Source organism: Eufriesea mexicana, unplaced genomic scaffold (genome assembly GCF_001483705.2).
Source record: "Eufriesea mexicana isolate 0111107269 unplaced genomic scaffold, ASM148370v2 scaffold76, whole genome shotgun sequence".
Lineage (NCBI taxonomy): Eukaryota > Metazoa > Arthropoda > Insecta > Hymenoptera > Apidae > Eufriesea > Eufriesea mexicana.
The window spans coordinates 2,833,638-2,858,944 of record NW_016908289.1 but is presented as its reverse complement, the minus strand read 5'-3'; the positions used below and the strand labels follow the sequence as shown (position 1 = coordinate 2,858,944).

At 26.2% G+C, this 25,307-nt stretch overlaps 2 protein-coding genes across 2 annotated transcripts in view; both read right to left on the bottom strand.

The window, feature by feature from the left end:
• Positions 1-719: 719 nt before the first annotated feature.
• On the bottom strand, positions 720-9,297 carry LOC108555086 (cilia- and flagella-associated protein 70). The gene is made up of 21 exons (XM_017910599.1): positions 9,261-9,297; positions 8,147-8,226; positions 7,701-7,896; positions 7,463-7,615; positions 6,949-7,196; positions 6,508-6,684; positions 6,326-6,426; positions 5,998-6,128; positions 5,778-5,923; positions 5,111-5,256; positions 4,874-4,997; positions 4,266-4,409; positions 3,828-4,010; positions 3,498-3,631; positions 3,258-3,406; positions 2,985-3,145; positions 2,416-2,562; positions 1,924-2,054; positions 1,636-1,756; positions 1,354-1,507; positions 720-896 (listed from the first exon to the last, which is right to left on the bottom strand). Exons 1-21 carry the CDS (start codon positions 9,295-9,297, stop codon positions 829-831), a joined length of 2,931 nt encoding a protein of 976 aa, XP_017766088.1. The 3' UTR covers positions 720-828.
• Positions 9,298-10,024: 727 nt separating this feature from the next.
• Positions 10,025-25,307, bottom strand: part of LOC108555093 (uncharacterized) — a 33,177-nt gene continuing 17,894 nt past the window's right edge. Inside the window, 22 exon segments of the mRNA XM_017910605.1 lie at positions 10,025-10,378; positions 10,747-10,905; positions 11,010-11,158; positions 11,257-11,452; positions 11,573-11,727; positions 11,902-12,000; positions 12,096-12,212; positions 12,214-12,339; positions 12,517-12,963; positions 13,221-13,414; positions 14,800-14,906; positions 21,213-21,433; positions 21,503-21,644; positions 21,753-21,943; positions 22,093-22,204; positions 22,422-22,615; positions 22,699-22,808; positions 22,877-22,937; positions 23,906-24,032; positions 24,220-24,328; positions 24,567-24,732; positions 24,901-25,077. Coding sequence (XP_017766094.1) covers positions 10,258-10,378; positions 10,747-10,905; positions 11,010-11,158; positions 11,257-11,452; positions 11,573-11,727; positions 11,902-12,000; positions 12,096-12,212; positions 12,214-12,339; positions 12,517-12,963; positions 13,221-13,414; positions 14,800-14,906; positions 21,213-21,433; positions 21,503-21,644; positions 21,753-21,943; positions 22,093-22,204; positions 22,422-22,615; positions 22,699-22,808; positions 22,877-22,937; positions 23,906-24,032; positions 24,220-24,328; positions 24,567-24,732; positions 24,901-25,077 — 3,480 coding nt within the window. The 3' untranslated portion in view covers positions 10,025-10,257.

The following is a 25,307-nucleotide window of genomic DNA, read 5'->3' as shown; positions in this document are numbered from 1 at the left end:
TATGTATGTATGTATGTATGTATGTATGTATGTATGTATGTATGTATGTATGTATGTATGTATATGTATATCATATATATATGTATACGGAAAAAAGTTGATACTTTAATATTTCGAGAACTGTTGGTTTAAAACAAAAAAAAAGAAGGAAAAATAAAGCAATTGCTTATAATATTCTAAATATTATAACATTAAACGATAGAATATATTTATTTGATTTTAGTCAAAAAATAATGTTACGTTACTTTATAGTTTATATAATTTATTTGCATCCTTTTACTAAAAGATTATTTATTGCACGTTTCTTTTTTTATTATTATATAATATTTTGTTAAATGCTTGCTTTATGTTTTATTTTTCATTTATGAGATGAGATATTAACAATTGGTTGAAAGATGCACCGCTAAATATTTAATGAAGAAAAAAAAAAATAAATGAATTCAAATTTCTAATTATGCAAACAGGAAAATAATTTTTAACTGTTTATCTTCAAAATAGTTGATTAAATAGGAAATGTGAATATTAATGTTTATTTGTGATTAACATATTTCAAACAAATTGGAATGTATGAATTTTCAATGGATAGAAAAATAATAAAATTAAAATTTTTTAAAGTATATCTGACAAAATTACTTAATTATTAAACTCGTTGATTGAATAATTTCAGTAAATATTTCATATAAATTCTGTTTCTATTTTTTTCATTTCATTTCGTTGTTTTTTTGATTATATCATTTACATCGCTTAAAAGTAAGTGCCATTGCGATTTCTTCTTTTACAAATTTGAGCGTTCATATTTATCTTATTCAGGTGCCATTAATTTTCGAATTATTCCTCAGATCCCTTTCTGCTGTAATTCTCGTCATAATTGTTGGTTTCTGTTAAATTTGGTGGTGCTGAAATTAAAAAAAAAAAAAAAAAAAAAAAAAAATGAACAATAAAAGTTGTTAGTGAAATCTTGTTGTCTATTTGCCTTTTATCATGTGAAATATTACCTATTGATAGAAATTCATGAAAATAAAAATGGATTTTGGTTATAATGATCTGATTTTCACAATATGTATTTTTGAATTCTTATTATTTTATTAATTAAGTTTTTATATATTGGTAATAATCATTTCAGATTTTAATTGTAAACTATATTCTCTATTTATTTTATTTTCTAAAAATATTAGATTACTGAAATTTTCGAAAATTGAACAGATGAAACAATTTTATTAAAACTTCTATTCGTGTAAAGAACAGTGAATTATCTTTATAAATAGTTGAAGTTTATTTATGAAGTTATATTTTATGCAAAACAAAATATTATTATGTTTTAATAAGCTTAAAAGAATATTCCAAAATACAAACTTACTTTGATCATTTGTGCATAACATTGCGCAAACTCGTCGTATCTTTCCAGCGTCATATTTAAAAGACATAAATAACCCCATACTACGGGATTGTGATTGTTAATTCTATTAGCTTCTGATAAAGAGATTTCTGCTTCATGAAGTTGGTTTAACTAAAATGAAATATATGTCGAAAAAAGAATTATAAACTTTGATGGCATATAACAGTTTTATTGATAACTGAAATTTATCATGTACTTATGCTCATACCTAGAATGATACCAAAATACTTTTTATTTACCTCGTAACAACTTATACCCACTCCTAGCCAAGCTAAGGATGTTGGTGAAGATTTGCACGCACTCAGAAAAATTTTTTTTGCTCGATCAAAGTTACCAGTATTATAATAATGATATCCTAATCTGAAATTATATTTGTTTTATAATCTTGACATTAGTTAAAAACACTGAATTCAGAACGTAGAAAAAATCAGATATACGTATATTCTTATTTTTATTAGCTAAATAAGATTTGAATAAAGTAATTAATAATTATTATTTAAAATTTATTGTACGAGTTTATTTATTACCTAAGTTCTACTAAATGTAAATTATCAGGTCTATCAAAAAGCATACGCGCAAATTCGTAGGATTCTACTTCTTTCTCAACGTCCCCTAGTTTGAAGTAACAATGGCCCATTAAACTACTGATTGAATAATCCTGTAGATAAATTGAAAATAATTGAACAATTTTTTAACATTATCAGAATTATACTTCATCCATAATTATTTAATAAATAATTTAATTTATACAGAATATTCCATAATCATTGGCCCAAATAGAAATGGAGTTCCCAAATAACAAAATTCTAAGCCCCAAGATAAAGTTCAATGATTTATGAGAAAATTTAAAGAGTTAAAAATTTAAAAAGCTTCAAAATGTATAAATCTCTTTCTGTATTTTCAAAGTATTTTTTGATTCATATAAAATTGTCTCGTTTATGTATTTAGTTAGTTATAAAATATACTGTATATGTTATTGTATTTTAATCTTCGTATTTAATAATTTGAAAAATATAAACCATTCCGTAATTGCAACGAACTTCCTCCAGATGAGATAATGCATCTTCGTATCTGCCAGATAAATAATGTTCAACTGCCATATAATACAGAAAGTGAACAGATCGATTAGAATTTGATATTTCCTCTGCTAACGCAAGTCCAGCAAACTGAAACCGTTTAGTCTATGATATTTCTAAAGATACACTCAAATGTAAATTATTGTTTTTTATCTTATTTCCTTATTTTATTTTGTAGTCTTCACAATAATAAAATAATATATACTAAATTTTATTATATTAAATTATACTAAATTTTAATAATAGAATTATGTACAATTAAAATAATAAGTTTGTTGAAAGTTATGATATATTTTCATATAACTTGTGAAGATAATACAAAATTACATGCATCTTTAAATTATATATATATGGTATAAATTTTACAAAATGAAAGTAAATTCAAATTATTCAAGTCTTTAATTAATGTATTATTTTACTTTAATCAATTTAATGATAAAAAAATTTCTAGAAATATTGAAATTTTTAAATATTTGAATAATCCATATTAAAAATATTTGTAAATATTTTACCTCACAAAAGTGTAGTTTTAATAAAAACATTGTAGCCATCATGTATATATTTCCTTGGGGACAGTGAACCGTAGTCCAAGAAAGTGGTTGTTGATCGAGTGATATTGTGCGAGATTTATCTTCCATACATTTTTTTGTTATACGAAACGTAAGATCTATTCCTACGGCAATAAATATATTAAATAATATTACATATTTCTTCATTTAACATTTTCTTATTTATTTATTTATTTGGGTTGTTATTTGTTCATTTACATTAAATAATTTCTATACCTGGATAATATTCCGTTCGTATAAAGAACAAATGTAAAATGGCCCAGCCTTCAGCGAACCGTGGATGTAAGTCTGTAATGGCTCTCAGAAAAATCTCGGTCTCTTTGTATTCTTTGTTCTCAAATAAAATCATTGCATACACTAACAATCTAAAATCATTATAATTTACAATTCAACGCTTAATAATTACTAAAATAGTGTAAATGTAGAATATTCTAAAATGATTGATGGTTTACATACGCAATTGCATATTGTCGATTTAAAATGATTGCTTCTAAACAGCATTCTTTTGCACGTTCTATATCACCTATTTTCTTGAGGAAAATTGCATATTGTGTCCAAGAATATGGATCAGTTTTATTCGCAGCTATTACCTAAAGAAAGTAATTAAATGTAAGAAAAGTTAAGAAGTATTACTTACGAAAATAACAAAATCTAAAAAAAAATAAAAAATATGTTATCTATGAAAAGAGTTTCAAATATTTTGTTCCAACACATGAATTACACAGTACAGTTGAATTTAGTTATTTATTAGATTTATTATATATTTACTTTAGTAAATTTACATACTTTTGTATAATACTGTTTAGCAGTATCCAAATCTTCAAATTCGTAAGCTTCTTCGGCATAGAAGTATATCATCTTCACGTCCATGTTATTTTCCAAATCCTCTGTAAATTGACTTTCGACCATCTTGTTTATAGCAAGGTGCATTTGTTCTACTAAATATGTGTATATAGAGGCGATAAAATTCTGTGAAAAGTAATACAAAATTTCTCAATGTAATAATGATAATTGTATACGTGTATTTCATATGATTTAATATTATATAATTTTCAAACGATATTATTTTTCGAAAAAATATTATTCTTAAGGTGCGATATAAAGTGTGTAATGTTTCGAATATATCTGTTTTAAAATAAATTATACCTCTTACAATTTTTGTAAGAATCTTATATATATCGACAACATTTATTGAAAAGAGAAAGATATGAAAAATGTATATACATGAGATTCCTTAGAATCTATTAAATTTCTGGGCATCTTAAATTTTTGATCTATCAACATGGGAATTTTCATTCTTAGGGTATTACGTGTAAATAAATATACTCCAGTTTTATAAAGATATTGTGTAAAGCATGTTAACTCATCCTGAAATATTTAAAAACATTTTGTTTAATATCGCCGAATATGTTTTCACTTGAATTATTTATACAAAATAATTCAGTAATTTTTATACAACACGCATTCATATAAAGTAATCATGATATTTTGAAAATTATTTTTTTTTTTCATGTTTATATAGGTTTTGAAATTATTTTATATAACATTAGTTACTGAGTTATTTAAAAAAAATTTAACATATTACCGATTCTGGATCAAAGCAATATTTTCCTTGTTGCTTTGCCTCTTTATTATTCCTTTCCTTATTTTCGCCACAAAAATCCTAGCTTAAGAAAATATGAAAAATTCAGTAATTATAAAACATTCACAATGATTAACTATGTTTGAAGGTTGTTAGATGGTTCATATGTCATAACATGTGACATAATTTACTCTTAAAAAAGCAATAATAGTCAATAGAAAATTTTTATCATAACCAATTATTTTCATACTCGATAACTTTCTGTCAAAATTTCCGCTAATTTTTGAATACAATGTATATATTGTGCTTCCGCTACGTCACTAGAGTACACATAACGTTGTTTCTTTTCCGTTTTAGGTATCATACTAGTTATCCTAAAACAATTATAGATAAGGATTTACTAAAGTTCTTTTTGATGTCAGAAAACGTTTAGTTTCTAAGAAGTTTCATAGAATAGGATGAAAATTAATAGAATTATAAGACTTACAAACTTGCAAAATCTTCTTCGATCCTGCAAATAACGAGAGGTACATAGAGCTCTATTTCGATTATTATGATTGTAGGCTCTCCATCTTCTGTAGTTATTGCTATATTTTGTGTTGTTTCAACTTCAGATATAATCGATTGAGCATTCTAAAATTTAAATATACATTCTCAATTTTATTTTCTATTAGAAACTAATTTAATTGATTAATAAAATGAATAATGTAGTATGATATTATACAGTTTCATATAATTATAGTTTAATATAATATTTATATTATATTTGATAGTACTAGGAAAAATTGTGTTTATATCAAAGTAACAATTTTAGTTTGAAATGTTAAGACTGATTAAGATTTCATTTTAGATATTAGTATTAAGATTTAAATATGGATTTGTTATTGTTAGTCAAGCATTAAAATTGTTCAAATTTAGTGTATAAAAAGTTGAAATTTGTATAAATTATTTGATATAGCTAGTTTTCTTTAATACTACAGTAGGACATATCTGATCTTTTTACATATGAAATATTATGCATACATGCATAATTGTTTGCGTTTAGCAAACAAAATACTAGTAAAAATATTTATTTATTGTTATTTTATATTTTTACTGAAGAAAGATCCATGATTTATTTCAATACATATTTATAATAACCTTATACATTTTACCTTTGATGTTTTATTTTTTTTATCTCTTTCTTTTGCTTCTTTGCGTTGTGACTCCGACACAAAGATATTTTCTTCGAGACCCACTTTTTCGGATACGTCTTGCGGATTGTATTTATACAATTGTCCCACAATTCGACAATGTCTTCCTGCATAAAAAATTTTCCATACGTAAAAAGTTTATAATAAAGTGTTTATATATTGCAAAAATAGTGGAATTTACTTCCTGGAAAGAGAAGTTCCGAAACATCGACATAACACTGATACAATTGCATTGCAGATGATAAACCGCCTTTGAATTTTGTTGGCGAAGCTTTTTCCGTTATTTCAAATTGGAAAGGCCAAAATTTATGTCTTTAGAACAGTTACTTATGATTAATATCTTTTAATGTACATAGATATTATGATAAAAATTATTTTGTAAAGTCCAATTAAACATCTACTATTGTAAAACGTAATTATAAAATATAAGGTTAATTTTTATCTAGTATTACTTCTAAAATTATAATCTATTAAAATTACAATTGTAAGAAATATTAAAGTATTTATACTTCCTGATATGATCTCGCATTGCTTCGATTCCACCACTCCATAATATACATCGATTTAAGGAATTCCATTCTATTCGTGGCATATCATCACACGTTTTAGTCTAGAAAGCCAATAGTAACAATCATCAATAAATAATCCAACTAATATTTTTTGGAATTATGTAATTTTCATTTTTAAATACCGTTAAATCGAACTGTTCCTTAAATTCATTTCTCACTCCCATAAAATCGCAGTTCAATTTGTATTTCGATAATTGAGATCGATTTTGAATATGGCGTAAACTGTTCCATCGTTTCGTTCTTTCGATATCTCGATATTTCGTCCAAATACCATGGTTGAAAATGATACTTTCAGAAACCTAATGCGGAATAATAATTTTTATAGGTTATCAATTAATCCTTTTAGCTCTACTAAATTAAAAAAATGTAATAAATAGTAAATATATATTTGCATTTTCAGTGTTTTAAATTGTTGGTTCTCCGTTTGAATTTGTTATAAAATTAATGTTTTATTTCAATCGTATATGTTAAAATCAAAACAGGTTCGCCCATTTAATGCATATACTAAATATTCATAATAAGAATAAATTACTTGAACGAATACTCAGTTAGTATGAAAATACCTCATTATCGATATATGCTATTGTGCCAGCTTTATATTGAGAATCCTCAGTGAAAGTTCTTGGAATGTTGTATATACTTTCGATAGTTACACTGAGAAAGTTCACTGTTTCATTTGGTTGAAAGAACGGTGTATGATCTTGCAAAACTGTTACCGTCAAACGAGGAAGATTTTGCCACGAAACTAATGTATCATCGAAGGAAAAGTTAGGAGTTTCTAAAATTATCTTCTCAGTAAAACTTTTTTCTCCTGGAATGTTTTAATCTTGAAATTTTCAAGTTGCTAAATTGCTTGATTGTTAGATTATTGAATATGAGATATTTTTACATACGAAAATTTTGCAATTTTGAGATTTTGAAATTTCGAAATAAAAATTTTCAAATATTTAATGACAAAGGAATCAACAGTAAAATAAATATTCCTAGAATATGGGAAAAAGTAATTTATAGTTTATAAATTATAATAGTTTAGAAAGTTGTGGATCTGGTAAGGTTATAATAAATTATTTTAATTACCTAATATTATTGGCATTAAATCAAGATTACAAATCCCCAGTAACTTCGATGTGAGAGGTGTTACAGATTTTGTACTAAATATCGATTTCTTCTTAATTTCATTTGAAGTTGTGGTCTGTATTTCCTCAATTTCGATAATTTGTGTTGCTTTTACTATAGTAGATCATGTTATTATAATTGTAAGTTTACTATAATCATATTGCAATATTAAAAGATACTGATATAAATTGATTTTTACTTAGTATAGGTATTGATACAATTGAATTAAGACTCTCTTTGTTCTTCAATATAACTGGCAATTTAACAACCAATTCAATAATGTGAATCGATAATTCTTCATCAAAATTTGGTTTAATTAATGTTGGATTACTTTCTCCCAATACAATGCCATTGTGTTCCACTGTGAACAATACGTTTATATCCTCCTTTTTTATCTAAATTTTCAAATAATGTATGTGTTACATCCCCATGTGTTAATATCCTCAATCAAATTATAAAAGATTATTCTTTTTAGGTAGAAAAGTAATTATTTTATATAGCTATGAATATAGTTATAAATTGAAATGTTAATAGATTATTTTCCTTAATTTTAAATTCACATTATTCGTTTCTTCATTCCTTCTTCTCTTCTGTTGTGATTAACAACAGACGTTCTACAAAAATATATTTTGTGATAAAACTTACAACATTTTCGATGGAATGTACAATTATTTCAATACTTTTCTCATTTATCGAATTTTGCCATTTTTTCCATTCCTCCATTTCTGGAAATATTGTTTTTGTAAATTTTATATTTTAATCATCAGTGTGAAACTCACTTTGATTCAATGTTTCAGCTGTTTTATAAACAAAAAAGAAATATGCTTCATCAAATTTACGTAAATTTAAAAATGAATGGGAGTATAATATTGATTTTTATTATTATGTATGTTTATTCGTAATATATATGTACATACGAAATTATACAATAATTTAAAAGTTCTTCAGTAACTATAAAAATAAATAAGTGATATACCTAGACAATAAGATCTAAAAGTATATCGTATATTGAATAAATAAAAACAGAAGTTTGATATTTTGGTGATACGATAATTTGATATCAAATTTGAACAAATATCTAAGTAACAAAATTTTAGAATATTTCAAAATGAATAATAGATATTTTTATAATTATTGTAAAATTTTTATTATAATTCTTAACATAATATAATACTTTTTATTATGATATAAATTGATATATTTTATTTGTTTGATGTAATTAATATTTATAATATTGTTCTTTGGATAAATTACAGTGAATTTCGTGGTATTTGAAATGGAATCATTGCCACCAGCAATGTATTCCTTTCTGTAATGAAATTTATTCATAATTTTCTTCCTGCAACTCCTTGTAGAAGAGTTGGTGAAGTAAAGGAAAGCGAAGCTTTCTTAAATTCCTAAGAATTACAAACTTTTCTTTTTAAAGTTATGGCATTTACAACTAATCTTTGGTAAAACTTAATAATGTTACTTCACGCGTATCACATTTTATTTTATTAACAGTTGCGTATGTTTGACAAGCGTTTGTTTGATTAAAGATATATGTAAATATCCGGGATTTAAAAATAAATCTTTTTTTTTATTTTATAACTCATTTAATTTCTTCTGTATTTTTAAAATTCGTATTCAATACCTACTGAACAATTGTAAATTTTATATATTGCAAACTGGTACATATTATCTGAACCTTTAATTGAACCGATAAAATTTTAAGCATTAAAACTTCCAATAAATACTACTTTTACAAGATAATAATTACTTTGAATTATATTTAATTTAGTTAATAGATTGAGCATTACGATTTTTGTAAATTATTGTTACATTACATTCGCCTGAATGTAAATTTAATTAACAGAATTCTATATAAATCTTTCATAATTATAACAAAGGTTTTTGGTTTCCTAAGGTACAACATTTTAAATACAAGTATTACTGAAAGCAAACTTTGTCTGACTGGAACAAATTTATTACTATGATGAAATTATTCAAATATGAATTAACCAATAAAATATTCAGATTAAAATTATAGTAATATTAAATTTTTCCACGTTTAAAATGATTATTTAAAGATTATTTTAAATAATTTTATTATGTTTCTTTTTCCGCCATAGCTCTGTTTACATTTTATAATTGAGCATGGATTATTTGCATAATATGGATATCATATGTTTGAAATTTATCTAGCTATTTAGTTAATTTGAAATTTTTCTAAAGCAAAGAATTGTATTAAAAAATCATCCATTAAATTTAGGATATTTGACATATTGAAAATCTTCCTAAATTTTATCAGAAGACATTAAATATAGATAGTTACTTTAGTTACAAATAAGATCTTAAAAATCCACATTATGCAAATAAGTTTCTCTCTGTTTTCTAAGTACGTTAGCACAATGGTATAAAAGGAAATGTACGAATGTACATCAGAGTATCAAAATGTTTGAAATGTTCAAATCAGTCGACTAGCAAAACAATCATGCTTTCTCTTCTCTTCCATAGCTGAATTCGTGCGATTAAATATCGGGGAAGAAAAACACGTATTCGTATATGGAGGAAAAAATATATGTAAGGTGAAAACATTTCTTTCATAACCTACGTGAGATTCTATAATTTTTCCTCGTGCACGAAGATCATATCGAACACGCCATTGAAACTTGATTTAATAGCTTCAGTTTTACTTTTTGCAAGAAGCAATTTCGTTGGATAGACAAAATCCAGATGGCGAAGCGACGTGTAAAATTACACGATGAATTGTTTAACTAAAGAGTTTTTAACGTTTTATCGATGTGTCTCAAAGTTGTTTCTGGTACAGCGTCTGTTAAAGCTTTTCGAAATCCTTCACAGTGTGTAAGAAGTCTGAACATTCTTTTTGCTTGATTTCTATAAAATTATAACGTACAAAATTATTCATTAATTATATTCATCGAATATGAAAATTTAAAATCAATTTTATCAAAAAAATTCTGTTTGAGATCATAATGAAGATTGTAGCGATCATTGATATTATATTTTAGTAAGATATGTTATTATAAAAGTTCATATAATATTTATTTAACTAAAATGAGTGATAGTAAAAGATGATAAAAGAATTTCTTTTGTTTAATAGATAAATTTTTAATTACGGTTTACTTTTTGGTACAACAAAGTAAGGTATAGCTTTAAAAAGAAAGATTTTAAACAAAATAAAAAAATTACAAAATAGCTCTAGTATAATCACAGAATGATTAACAAAATAACTTATATTTTACCTGGCGTCCAAATTTCCATCCATCAATAATCTTGCACCTGTAGAAAGTAACTTATCCTTCACGTCCTTCGGCAAAATTAGAATATGTTCCGATCCTATCCGATCGACAATAGAAGCTAATAGTCTAGCCGTAGCAGCCCTTACAATAGCATTTTGATGACTAAATAAACAATATAAACAATTTTTATCGTTTAATCAATTTCAATTTATCAGTTATTAAATAAAAAGAAAACGTGAATTCTACATTCAAAATAATTAATTTACCTTGCACCATGTTGTACAATGACAGTAATTGTTTTATGTGGTGGAAGATGTTCTACCATTCGATCTAAGGCTGCATTACTGTCTGCTCGAAGAAATCGATTAGTATCTGCTGTTCTGTGGAGCAATGGCCCGGCTATGTCATCAAAATCCTATTAACAATATATATTTTTATTATTGAATATAAGAATTAAGTGTTATGATTAAATTGCATATAAATTACTGTAAGCGAATTGTTACGTTAATTTACCTGATCTATGCCACGAATTTGTGAACTAAAAATGTCACCAGCAGCCAAGCACGCAGTTCGCGCTACTTGTGATCGAAGACTTTTTATTTGACGACCTAATAGTCGACTTATCGTTGCTGAGGTGTAACCATCTAGGTATTCCGGTTGCTGCTTTGCAATCTGGGACAATGATTTCAACCCTTTCATAATAATTTCCCTGAAAAAATAAGAAATTAAATACAGCATTTATAATCAATTCGTCATATAGTAAAGTTTTAATATGTTGTTAAGGACCATAACACTATAATAATTTCATTTAACGATTTTAATGATTTACCAGTCTTTATTCTCTAATTGAGCAAAGCATTGTTGTACTATCGGTTTCGTTTTTTCTGGTTTTTCTGAATTTCCTTTGCTTCGACCTCTTGCTGCGACACGAGGAACTCTGGAAGGCTTTCGCTTGGTTGCAGTGAGTGGTTCCACAGTCTGAGTCTAAATGTAGGAATTGTCCAATGCATAAACATTTTTCATAAGATTTCCAAAATTTAAAAACATATATTGGATAAAATAAATAAAGAAACGTTTTTAAATGACGAGTATTAATTACAATCGGAATAAAGAATAAAATGTTAAAAATAATAGCTTTTTCTCTATTTATAATATTACCTCAATTTTTAAAATTCCTGGCTCTGTGTTCGTTTCACTAGAACTATCTCTACTTTGTCCATCTTCCACATTAATGTCTCCATTAGGCTCATTAACAAACTAAAAAAAAAAGAATTAAGATGAAGAACATAATGAGCTTATAAAAACTATAAAAAAATCTCATTCAAGTATTTATTTATGTCGTAGTGACTTACTCTGGATGTATTATCATTTTCTATTGTTTGAATGGTAGTTTCTAAATGTTTTTCACCATAATTAGAAACCTCAGTGGACGAATGAGGTCTAGAAGCAATAATGATAGCTGGCGACTCTTTCCGATTTCGATTCTCTGCGAGATTGACTTGGTTCTTCCGACTGAATGGAATCATAATGTACAATGGGAGAAACAGTTTTTTCTTCGCTTGAATCAGTCGATTCCTGGTCTTCTAATTCAAAACTCTGTAAAGAAATATAAAATAAACAAAATTCTATTTTATTAAACCCATGTATGAAAAAACACATTTTATAATATCGTATTTATTAAATTGTACGAAATCATTTTCTACTCTTTCATTTCTTCTATTTAAAAAAACAGAACTGTCTGAATAATTTTCATTTGTAATTTTGTAAACTAACCAATTTATGTGGGCTACTTCGAGAATTACATCTAGACGATTTCGATGCCTCTAAGTCAATAGAACTTCTACTTGGCGATTGATTAGATTTATTAGGACTGGTGGACCCTCTTGAAAATGGAGTTTCTGCATTTGGAAAATCCGAATGCAGAATATCACTGGATGCTTGTAAGTTTTCGCCCGTCAACACTCGTTCAGTAGCCAAAACAGATACAACGGACCTTTCTTGCACGTGTGACATTTCATTTGTTCTTCCGTTTTCGTCAGAGGTGCTGAATTCGCTTTCATTTTGATTTTCTTCGAGATATTCAACAAATTCTGAGCTTCTGGATACCGCACGACTTTGTTGTCGAGACTTTAGTTCTTCTTCACTGCTCGAGTTTTTGGATCCATCGTCATCAATCGATGTTACTTCCATTCTAGTTTCACCTTTTGGATCCAATGAAATCTGAAATAGAAATTTGTACATTTAAGTTTTTCAAATTTCCATTGAATTTTCATGCTTCATATATAAAGAAGTTATACGTAGTGGAATTTGCTTCATGAAATTAAGAAATATTTAGAGATACAGTTTTTTTTATATCTCCTTAATTAATAAAAGCAAATAGCTGATTTTTATTTTAGATAGTAAAAAATATTCCTTAACGTTATTATAGTTACAAAGAAAAATATTTTTTGTGAAATATCGTTGGAGCAAATATTTACAATAAAGTCGACCGTATCTTGATGAGGAGGACTCGATTGACCAGTGATAATATCAAATGCTGCGTCCACATTTTGTCTTTCGGAAGTAGATGACTCGGAATCGCTTTCATCTTGTGTATCTTGCACATCTCGTTCAATATCTTCTTGATAGTTATTTTCTAACGCGTCTGACGATGAAAATTCTTGGTCCTCCACTTGAAATAGAGTTGTAATCGATTTTAATAATAAATTCCAGAATTTAAATATTACGTTATTATTAAATTCAAATAAATAAAAAGAAAATAATTCGTTATCAAAGTATTTTCTGAAAAAAAAAGAAAATATCAAAATGGCAAAATAAAGTGAATTCATTATTATTTTTATTATCTAATAAACAAATATACGATTTATTTAGGATATTTAGTTAGATATAAAAAAATTGCCTTTATAGTTAAATATTTTTATTCACCCTATCAGATATTATTGTCCCACAAATTCCTAAACTCAGTTCGTTTATCAGATTTCCGGTATGTAAGAGTTTCTACTAGCCAAAATCGATACACTAATATCCATACTTATACGAACGAAGTCACGATACAAAGTTAAACAAAAAGTACAATATAAACAAAATTGTATGGTTCAGTACAGTACAAAAACTAAGATTTATAGTTTACGAGGTATTTACTAAGAATAATTTGAACATTTCTATATACAATGATAGCGTATCATAAATTCGATCTAGATTATGAATTGCGTGTGGTTATTTTCGACTAGATTGTTATTCCATAATTATAATAATAGTCTAAATGTGCTTCAAATTAAAATACTTTTTCTCCTTTATTTTAACAAATTGTTGGTTTAGTCGGTTTAAATGTTAAGAGCAAAATATTGATTATATACTGGTCTAAGCTTTACACGTTCATCCGAGGTGAAGAACCTCATGTTCCAGTTCATGGACTTTCGATCGTTCTAGTAGGTCCCACAGGTTATTTCATATCACTTTTAACCATTAAAAGTTTGTTCGAATGTTTCAACGATCTTTCTAATCCATAATTCGCATTGTAATTCGTTTGTGTCATTGCAAGAAAGTATTAGTCTTAGATTTTTCATGAATGAAATATACATGTACATTTTCAAGATGCTAATTATATATTGTTAGCTTATTTTTCATTAAAACTTTTTTTTTACATTTTAATTTTCTAATTATCTTTCTTTTCAGTATTTCAATACTTTTCTTTTTTGCAAATTTCTTCATTTCTTTTTCTTCTTTATTTACTTAAAAAGCTAAATTTTTCTCTCTCTGAGACTTTGAAAGTTATTGTAAAATACGAATTTCTTTGGCAAGAAATTTACAGTTATTGTATTTAAAAAGAATAATAAAAGAAGGAGAGAAATTTAATTATATTGGTATTAAATTTTAGAAGATAACGTTCGGTAAAAAATTATTTAACGAGACATTGGAATTAATCATTTTATATCTTTGCAGTTCCAATTTTAATATATTACAGAGTTTGTAGTGTAAATCAAGTAATTATCGAAATAAATATTTTAAAAAGCTGTGACAAAATTATTTATAACTTAATTAATTATTTATAAATACCTTCATATTGTGCTTCAATCGCATCTGTTTTCTCTCCGAAATTATCGTCTGGTAGAAAATGATGTTTATTTTTTTCATTATACTCTTCTTCGTTCACTGCTTTGTCTCTGGAACAAAAATTTCAATAATACAAATTTCAATAAAGATTGAAATAAATATACAATCTCTTGCTTGCTTCTTCATAAAATGAGAACATAAAAGAAAAATTGTATAGATTATCTCTATGTTATATTTACAATTTACATTACATACTTTCCACAATATACTAACAAATTTTTGTATAAAATATTATCTTAATGGATATCAAGAATGCAAACTGCAGATAACTGCTCGTATTGTTTACGAAAGGGACATACAATTTTATTTAATTTTACACGATAGTTTATATGAAAAGTTTTACTATTATAAAGCAAAAAAAAGAAAAAACCGATTATACATATAATAGTTTTTTTCCGTTTCATAACAAATATGTGCATGTTTGATAATGTATTTTGATAACTGAATTATATATTAATTGACAATGATTACAACGATAAATATTTATACAAATATTTGCACAATGATAATTCATACAAATAATTTAGTAATTTTGAAATATAAAAAGATATAATGTAATACTATTGAGTATATGTATTATTATTTCTTGTACTATTTTTATCAAAGATGTTAGTGTGTAGTATTTAACCAAAAAATTATGGAAATAATCTCATAACTGTAAAAAATATTTAATACTTTGTTAAACATGGGTAAAAATATGATGATAACATAATGGAAAAAAATAAGAATATAAAACAGAAACATACCAAATATTATTACCGTTTTCAAAATTTATACATACTACAATTTCAATTTCAAATCTGTTTATTCAAATTATTGTTAATCTGCATTATATCATGATGTTTTAAAATTTTAAAACATGATTAAAAATTCAAAGCCTCACTGAGCTTCTGCGAAAACCATTGGTGTATAACGGGTTGCTCTTTAACAAGTCCCTAAAATTTGAATTTTTTACTTTTTATTATCGATGAATAAAATAAGATATATTTGTTATATCAAATTTTTTTCTTTCGTACTTAATTCAGCTGTAATTTTGAAACATTTTGCATTTCAAACTTTCGAATTCAGATTAGTTCCAATTATATTTCGAATTTTAAAATTAATTCACACATTCCAGGCATTAAAAAATTATTTATGGTTATATTTAATTAGATTTAAACAATTATTCTAAACATATTTAGAAGTCTGAAATAATATAAAGTTTCGAATATAAAAGTTTAAACTATTTAAAATTATTTTTCATATTTTAATATTTAAACTATATATTTCAGGTTATGTTATAGTCTGAAGTGGACATTCGTCGCATAATTTTATCAGTTGATATGTTGAATTAAAAATTTTCAATTATTTTAAATATCACAAAATTTGGAAACATACATCGTATCACTGCTTGGATTCAACCTTAAAGGAATCACAGGTGTGGTATTAACAGTGGTGATAATGGTCGAAATAGAATCTTCCTCTTCCCTTGCGACATCCACTGGTTGCCTACACCGAAAAGCACAGGGGCAGTAACGAAGAACAGTATTTGCAATTTTATACTCCTTTCTGCGCGGATTAATAAGTTCTTCGTTGTAATTCTGATCCTTTTCAATCGAATTTGGCTCTCCATTTTTCAAGGCTATAGTCTTGTCCGCTTCTTTGCCCTCTTCCGGCCAAGTGCAGTACTTAAAAATCATTTCGATCGATTGCAATCAATAGTCCTTGTCATGTTAATAGTACAGTTCACACAGTGTATTGATGTTATTCCTTCCATATCACTATTTTCACAAGGCTCATCTTATTCTTCATTTTTCACAGATTCACTTATATTGCTTTAGGTTATACACAGTTTACCGAACGTATATACTTTTGGTATGTGATTATATAGGAAAATATCGTAGGAATTTAGGTTAGCTTTCTAATATTAAAAAATTTGCATAATGTTTCATTCTTTTTTTAATTTTACACAGTGATTAGTGTTACACAAATGTTTAAAATTTTGTGACGGTAGAAAAACTTTTTTAATTATCGTATAATTTGTATAATTATGTATAACCTTTTTTAAATCTTTTCTAGAAATCGAATTTTCTTGTTTGTATTTTGTAATTATTTTTTCAGCTTTTTCTACTGTATTATACTAATGTATGAATTTAAATTATGCTATTGCTATACAGTACTGTTGCAATTACAGTATCATTTTTATCTGTTTACAAATTATTAAAAAATTCTTATGAAAGTGGAAATATTATTTTTAAGCTAAGATTCCTAATTTATTTATGAACTGAGAAGTATTTACAGATTATATTATTGATCTCCTATGAATATAGTATCATAAATGAATTATAAATTATATTAAATCGATGTAATCTAATCGATGTATAATATTTGTCTGTATCTACGTCTCAAAAAGAAACACAGAAAATAATGATAAGAAAATAATTTCTTTTATAGAAATTATGTAAATTTTATTCATAATTGACAAAATTAACACAAAAGATTCGAACTATTTGTTTACACGACATACAATTTAAATTTCTAGCTCGATGTTCTGGAATTTCTGTTTCATTTATCTTTCTAAAGTTCACGATTGATCGATTAACAACCTGTTATGAAAGGCACTATATCTGATGGTCTATATAGATATAAAATTGAATAAAACGAATAGTAGAAATTTTTTTAATTTAAGATCGATAATTTTCACAAAATGAATGAAAATATATGTTATAATTATTATAAAACTGGCCTAGGTCAAATATTTTTTGCATCAATGCATATTGCAGAAATGTGTTTTTAAAGCCATTATAGTTTTACTTTCAATTTTTAATATAAAGAAGCAAATTCAATTTTTCTAGATTTTTACCATTACCATATTTCATTGCGTTATTTATGAAAGATAATATTCTTCATATTTCATTTTAGGAAATTTTCTTCTATTTATATCAATCGTCATTCTACAAATCTTTTCAAAAATTGAAAAATGGTCAGAGAAAAACAAAGTATAAAATAGAACTCGAAGATCTAAAACCGCCATAATCGCCGCACGTATCGGTCGATCATCATAATATAAGTTCGCAATTAAACATTAGGCTAAAGATAAACCACACTTAAGCACGTAATTACATAGAATTAATTTTTGAATGATTTTGAAGCACTTTAGTAAATGGATTAAGATAAAAAATTTTACGCACTTGGTCAATCGATTTTCTAATTCTTTGTAAAATGAAAAAAGTTGTAAGAGGGGGCGAAGCGTAAATGTAACGACGCGACAAATAACGACGCACGCACGACTGTGCTCACGTAAACGTCGGCTGTCCTGACGCTGACCGCTACCCCCTCTCTTTGCCGCGAACCCCCCGTCAGTTCCTTGCGTCGCTTGTAACCCCACGACACCACATTGAATGGATATACACTGACCAACCCCCCTCAGCCCTCTTGGACATCGGACTGGAAACTTGACGTTATAAGCAAAAATGAGCAGGTATCATAAATTCTGACTGTTCTTTTTGTTTTATTAGTTTCATTATTATCAAGCAACTTATAAATCAAATATTCTTATAACTGCTCTTTTTTTATTCTTTTATTCCAGTCTTTTGTTTTAGTATTTAAGATCATATCAATTACGTAAATGAATTATTAATGGAGCAGGTAAATGGTACATGAATTTATAACTTATATAATTCAACATTTCCTTCATCGTAAACTTGTATAAATTTTTGATAAAACTCTTACCATAGACTAAAGCTTTATATGTATGTGTTCTATAGCACTGATATATTGTTGCTTATTTTTTCACTTTTTCAATTCGGTATCGAATAAACTTAATTTATCAATAATTTAGTTGTTTTATGAATAAGTTAATGTATTATATGTTACAATTAATAATTATTCTGTTAAATAATGTTTATTTTGTATGTAGCGTGTATATTTAGTCTTTTTACTTAATTACATTTAATAGTTTATTTTTTAATTATTTTTGGGTTTTGTTTGCCAAATTTTTACGTATCTATTTTAATTAATTTTTACTTGTTTCATATTTATGATATATATTCTTATTTTTATATATTATTTACTAATTTTGAACTCTTTTATTTGTATTACTTGTGTATTTTTACTTTATTCTTTATTTTTATAATTTTATTAATTTTTTAATTACGAAAATAAAAAATTTTGTGTTAATTATGATCTTTATTATTAGTTAAGGTAAAAGAATCAACATATACAAAAATGTTTTGTTTGATTGATTAATTGATCTAAAATGTTTAATTCGGAGATTCGTAATTTTAATTTTCTAATAATTATTTCTTCATTTAGAAACGACGATTATTATTTGATATTACGTAGAATACTATTTTAATAAATTTTAATTTCATAATTATGTTATAGTTATGTCCAACAGTACTAAGTATGTAGGATAATATTTGCATAATGTACAAACATGTAACAAACTTTATTCAGAATTTAAATTATGATTCTATTAAATCTATATTATTCAGTAGTATACGCTAATCTGTTGAATCTAACAGTATAACACTTTCTACGTGAATATATTTTCAACTTATCAGTTATCAGAGACCCAAATTGCAATATGATTTATGGAAATTTCTACTTAACGAGTTTAAATTACTCTGTAGATAACATTACCTATGAGTTATTTAAATCAAAATATATCGTAATTTTACCTTCATTGAATGTTCGTAAAACGATTATGCAGAAACGAGATGAAGAATGTATTTTTCTATATATCATTACTTATTAAATAATAGATATTATTCGATTGGCGTAATGATTAAAATTGTCATCAATTTTCAAAATTAAAATTTTCTAATTTTCTACGCACTCAAATAATTTTAAAAAATTACAAATTTTTTATCAAAATGTTGTTTGTGAATGTCGCCACTCTGAAAATTTGTAATCTTTTCTTTTCAGTCAAATATAACTGACCTAGAAAATCTAGATAGCGTCATAAAAATAAAGTTCTGAGTCATGCTTAATTTAATATGAAATGAAATCGATCAAGTAAATAGAATAGATTCATTCTGATACCACCAATTCAATGCCCATGTAAACTCTGCTCTTGAAAAGTCATTTGTCGCGTTCTTAGAAATAGTATTAAGACTTTGATGCTATATTGTGAAGTTAGATTGTAAAATTGCGGAAACTCTGTATTTGTTGCCTTCCTAGAAGTACAGTTAAAAAGTTATAAAAGTTGCACAATACTCCTAGTGATACAATACCAATTGGACGTTGACATGCATAAGTGTATAGGAATGGTAATTTTCTCAGGGAGCAATAGCAAAGAAAGTGACTAGAAAATCGTCGAAAATATGAGGTCACCGATAACATCACCATGACATTGCATCGTAAACCGAGGTACGGCAAAATCTGCAGAGACATTATAGTCAGATTATCGAGTTTACTTTGTATGATTACTATCTATTCTTTCTTTTAATAATGGTATAGATAAAGAAAAAAAGCGCCGAGTATACAAAATAATCAATACTAAAACAATTGTGATCTGATAGGTTTAGTAGAAGTTTGTCCTATTGTGAAGATTACAATCTTAATGACTTTATATTCATTTGAGATGCAAAGATTGTTATTTAATGAATGATTACTATTCATTGAATCTATAATAAATCTATTAGAATGTAATACTTAATGTTTATATCAATTCCATATATCACTAATTATTTTTTATTGCTGGTATTATTCACTGTTCATCTACTAGTATCAAAAGTTCATTTTATATTTAAAATGCAAATGTTATAATAAATTGTTCTTAAACATTAGAATTTAATAATTTGAGCTTATATTTAATAAAATTTGTATTACTTAAATTAATAAAATAAATTAATAAAATTAATAAAATTAGTATTACTATTACTTAATATAACTCCTAAATAACTGTAATTAGTCCTAACTATGCAGAAATAGCTACAAATCTACTAGGGAACATAATTATATATGTAATTATTATCTAATTATCTCATTATTTACAGCTACCTAGTGATCTGAAATTGTTCATGATTATCTTCAATGATTATCTGATTAATTGTACCTAATTATAACTATTACTGCCTATTTCGATTAAAAGTGGTTAACCACAACTGTCTGCGGTTGGTCTTACTAATGATAAACTTGGACTACTTGTGGTTGACCACAGTTACAAGCGTTTACGCACAATTCTTCGCGGTTAGCTATGATTAGCTGTAGTTGTCCACAATTACTTTCGATTAACCTACGACTATCATCACTTAATAGAATAGATACTCCTTTTATTATCAAGAATTTATTATCAAGATTTTGCAACGAATATCGATTTGAAACGTACAAGATATGTTTAAAAAAGAAAAATTAGTAAAAGTATTACTTACATATCATACATGGACAATGCATGAACTTCATTAGAAGCTGTTATTACAAATTGTTGACGATGGTATAATTGGGATGGAGACAGAGAACGTAATCTTCTTCTATACGGGGTTTCAGTATATATTGCAGGAAGATATTCACTAGTCTGAGCGTCTGATGATATTAATTCAACATCATTGATTTTTTGAGCAGCTACATCTTTCGTTTTACGATGAGATCTTACCTGTAATATTCACTAATATTTCATACATATTTTATAACTAAATATATCGATACCAATTCTAATACTTACCCGTGACATACTTTTATCGTTATTTTCAGTTCGATTAAAATCAATTTTATTATATGTATACGCTGACGAGGAAGATGTTTGCAAAGGTTGAAAAGAATTTTCATCCACAAAACGTCCTTCTCGATGTGGCGGCGCATTGTATCTAGAAAATAAAAAAGAAGTATTTAAGTTTTCATTAATATAAATTTGCATGTAATTAGGGTAAATTCAAATACTCCATTTAATACTATTCGAAAAATATTATACTTACATATTATGCATAACAAATGTCTGTTGATTAATATTTCTTGGCAATGCTGTTTGATGGCTTTCTATAGAACTTGAACGAGTATATTTAGATTTGACATCAGATTTCCTGGAATATCGATCTCTTTCCATAAACTTTTGATAAGCCCTGATACTACTGTCAGAAAATTTTTTATTTGTGTTTTCTTCCATATACTGCAATATAAATAAAGTTTTTAATTATTTTATAGTTCTAAATTATACTTAATTATTATTTAATCATTTATGAGATCAATATTTTAATATAATTGTTAAATAACTTGTAACTAATATTTCTTCGAATACTATGTAATAAAGGAACGTACATTTGAATCTATTTCTGCATTATTCTTCATCAACCGATAGTTGTCGTAATGCATACTCGTACTATTTTCTTGATGATTTCTTCTTCTTTGGTGATACATTGTTCCACAACTTCTATTAACCATTTATAATTGTTTTGAATTTCATTTCTTTATCTAAAGTATAACCTATTCAAAGCTATAGTATAGATATGCACACATTTTGATGTTGATTATAATAATATTGATTAATAACAATGTTGATTATAAAGTACTTCATTTTTATTTCGGTTTATCCTGTATAAAATCAGCTTCGAATGGATAGGTAAATCTCAATAATTAAAATATAATACCTAACGTTGTCTTGTTGGGTACTGCCGCGTTCTCCAGAGTTCTCTGTGGTGTCCCTTAATCTTCTCTTTACATTAACATTTATTATCTCTGAATTAGAAGATTTATCCATTAGGAAACTATGCCCAGTGGATTTTGGTATATAGTCGCGAGGATAGAGTACAGGAATTCTAGATTCTGTTTTATTGTTATTTTCCTAAGATAGATATACTTAATTAATATTTTGTTATAATTTTATAATTACAGTTATACATCAATTACAGTTTTACAGAAATTTACCCTCCTCTCAAAATTATTGTCAATAACGTTACGATAAGTTGCACTTTCCCTAGCAGTTCCCAGAATTTTTGTTTGACTTCGAGACCTTAATTCTGAATTGAAAGTTTCACCTGAAACGTAAGAAAAGCGTTCAGTATACACCATTACAGATTATTTAATTAAAAGATATTGCACTTACCATTACGAATACCTGTGTTTGGGTTATGTTGCAAATTCAGTTCATCTTCGCATTGTATATTCTAGAAAAACATATGTATATACAATATATTTATATACACTTCAATAAAATTATGATATTTAATAATTCGTTACTGTTATAAGAAAATTATACATTATTATAAAAGATAAATATAATATATAACAAAATAAATCATGTACATCATACAAATAATTTATTATACTATTGCGATTAGTATTATCATTATAAAGGTCTAAATTTGTTCATAACTTTTAATTAACAACATTAACATACTAACCTGAAATATCTGTAACAAATGAGTGATATCAAAAGGGGACATAATTTCAATTGATTATCACTTGAATCATTTATCGTAGTTCTATAAACGTCTTCTACGCGAAATTAAAAATAAACCATTGCTACGAAAGAATTTTCTCATATCTGTTTACTTGATAAACTAATAAAAAGCAAGACGAATATATTTTCAATATACTGACTTGAATTCATCCACAGGCAATACAAAACAATTAATTGGTAATATAAATATTGCAAATTATGGTTTATGTATAGACGTGTAACAAAAATATTTCGTTTATTTGCTAGTAGGTCATTTAATGCAAAGGTAAAAGGTATAAAATGGTAAAAGGATATATTATTTATACACCACAATTTAAATTCGTGCAAGTGCAATTCCAAAGTAAAGTCATGATTTGCAACTTATCGCTGCTGATTTAATGTGATTATATTTTGCAAACGGAGTTAACTTCCGAACACGCGAATAAATGTCAGCATGAGCATAAAGCAATTTTAGGTTTATGTTTTATTAATAAGCTTATTGTAATTTGTTAATAATTGCACTCGATACAATTCTTACATATGCATATAATAAACATGACTAAGCTAATTAGAATAATTTAATTTTTTTTCATAAAAAAGTATATCCTATTTATATAAATAAAATTAATATAATTATAAATTTCTTATAATCATTTACTACAAAATTAGTTACTATTTATGTTAAAGTCTTACCTCATTTTGTGTTGGAACTATTTGCCATACTATCGGTTGTTCGGATTTGGAACGCATACCAACGCCAAGTGCAACGAAATTTGGTCTTTCGCCCCATAGATTTTCTCGACAATTTGCATTTTCATTTCTGAAAAGTGTAAAATTTTTCATTAGTTAAGTAATATTTAATGATTTTCAATATTATTAGAAAAGGACTAATATCCATTATGATACATAAGTATTCTAAAAAATTAAATGCGAACAAACTTTTTACGAAAACCATAAATGAAACATAAAGGATATTAATTTTATATTCATTTGATTGAGGAAATTACCTTGCAACTTTTTCCTTTTCTGATCTCGTTGCTATGACTTGGCTTTTGTTACGTCCGATGCCGGGAGAAATTGAACCACTTCCGGCCACGATCCAATCGACATCAGGACCTACGTAAATGTGATTAAATATTGTATGTAACATCCAATGTACATAAATGAAATGATTTTGCATAATTTCTACTAATAACAAAATTAATCATTTATAATTTGGCAAAATTATTATGTAATAATAAAGAATAGGTACCAATCTCAGCTACTAATCGTATGGAAAAAGGAATAATTTTTAGGAACCAAACAATGAAGAAATAAGATGAGTTAAAAGTAATGATAAATAATCATAAATTACCTCTAGCTATTTGCACAGTAGGTGAGATTTGCAAACCGTACATCACAAGACCATCTGCGGAGACCAAAGGCAAAGACTTTCGTGAGAGACGAGCTCTGATGGCAGACATCATCGCTTCTCCATCAAGATGATCTTCTGACGCGCGTTTTCCTGCTGCTAATACTTCCTAAATATATAGTTAATAATCATATATTAATTCCATAATAATAAGAATATTTTTTATTGTTTAAAAGTTGTGGAATTCTTACTAAATATGTATATCCACACCCATGATTCATTTATCATAATCTATCACAATCTATTATACAATTTTCTTATAGAGGTAAGAAAATACCTGAGATTCATAGATCTGAGCTAATACAGCCAAAGTATCAAGCGCTGCTTGTCGTACCCTGCGTCGTTTATCTCTCAACATTTTAACCACTTTGTTAGCCACAGTTTCCACTTTGAATTCTGTACTTGGAAACGTTACCAGCGAGAAAATTAACAACTGTAAAGTATTTTCCCTGGTCTGTAATATTACAAATGAATACAAAATTTTTTATTCAAATTAATTGAAAGTAATTAGATTTTAGAAACTTTATATTATCATTATTATATTATCTAAATATTTAGAAAATTCATAAATACTGAAATCTGATATTTAAACAAATTTATAATGTATTTTCTTTAATACTTCTTTCTTTGTAGTTTATTACTAATATAATAAGAAGAAGAAAAAGAAAAAAATGGTAATAACTC

Excerpts from the sequence above, each read along its gene's own strand:
- LOC108555086 (XM_017910599.1), bottom strand. The coding sequence starts at position 9,297 with ATGCTCAATCTATTAACTAAATTAAATATAATTCAAA. Across the intron at positions 7,897-8,146 it reads TACATTCCATCGAAAATGTT|ATAAAAAAGGAGGATATAAA; the intron begins GTAAGTTTTATC and ends TTGAAAATTTAG. Across the intron at positions 7,197-7,462 it reads TTTAATGCCAATAATATTAG|GAGAAAAAAGTTTTACTGAG; the intron begins GTAATTAAAATA and ends AAAACATTCCAG.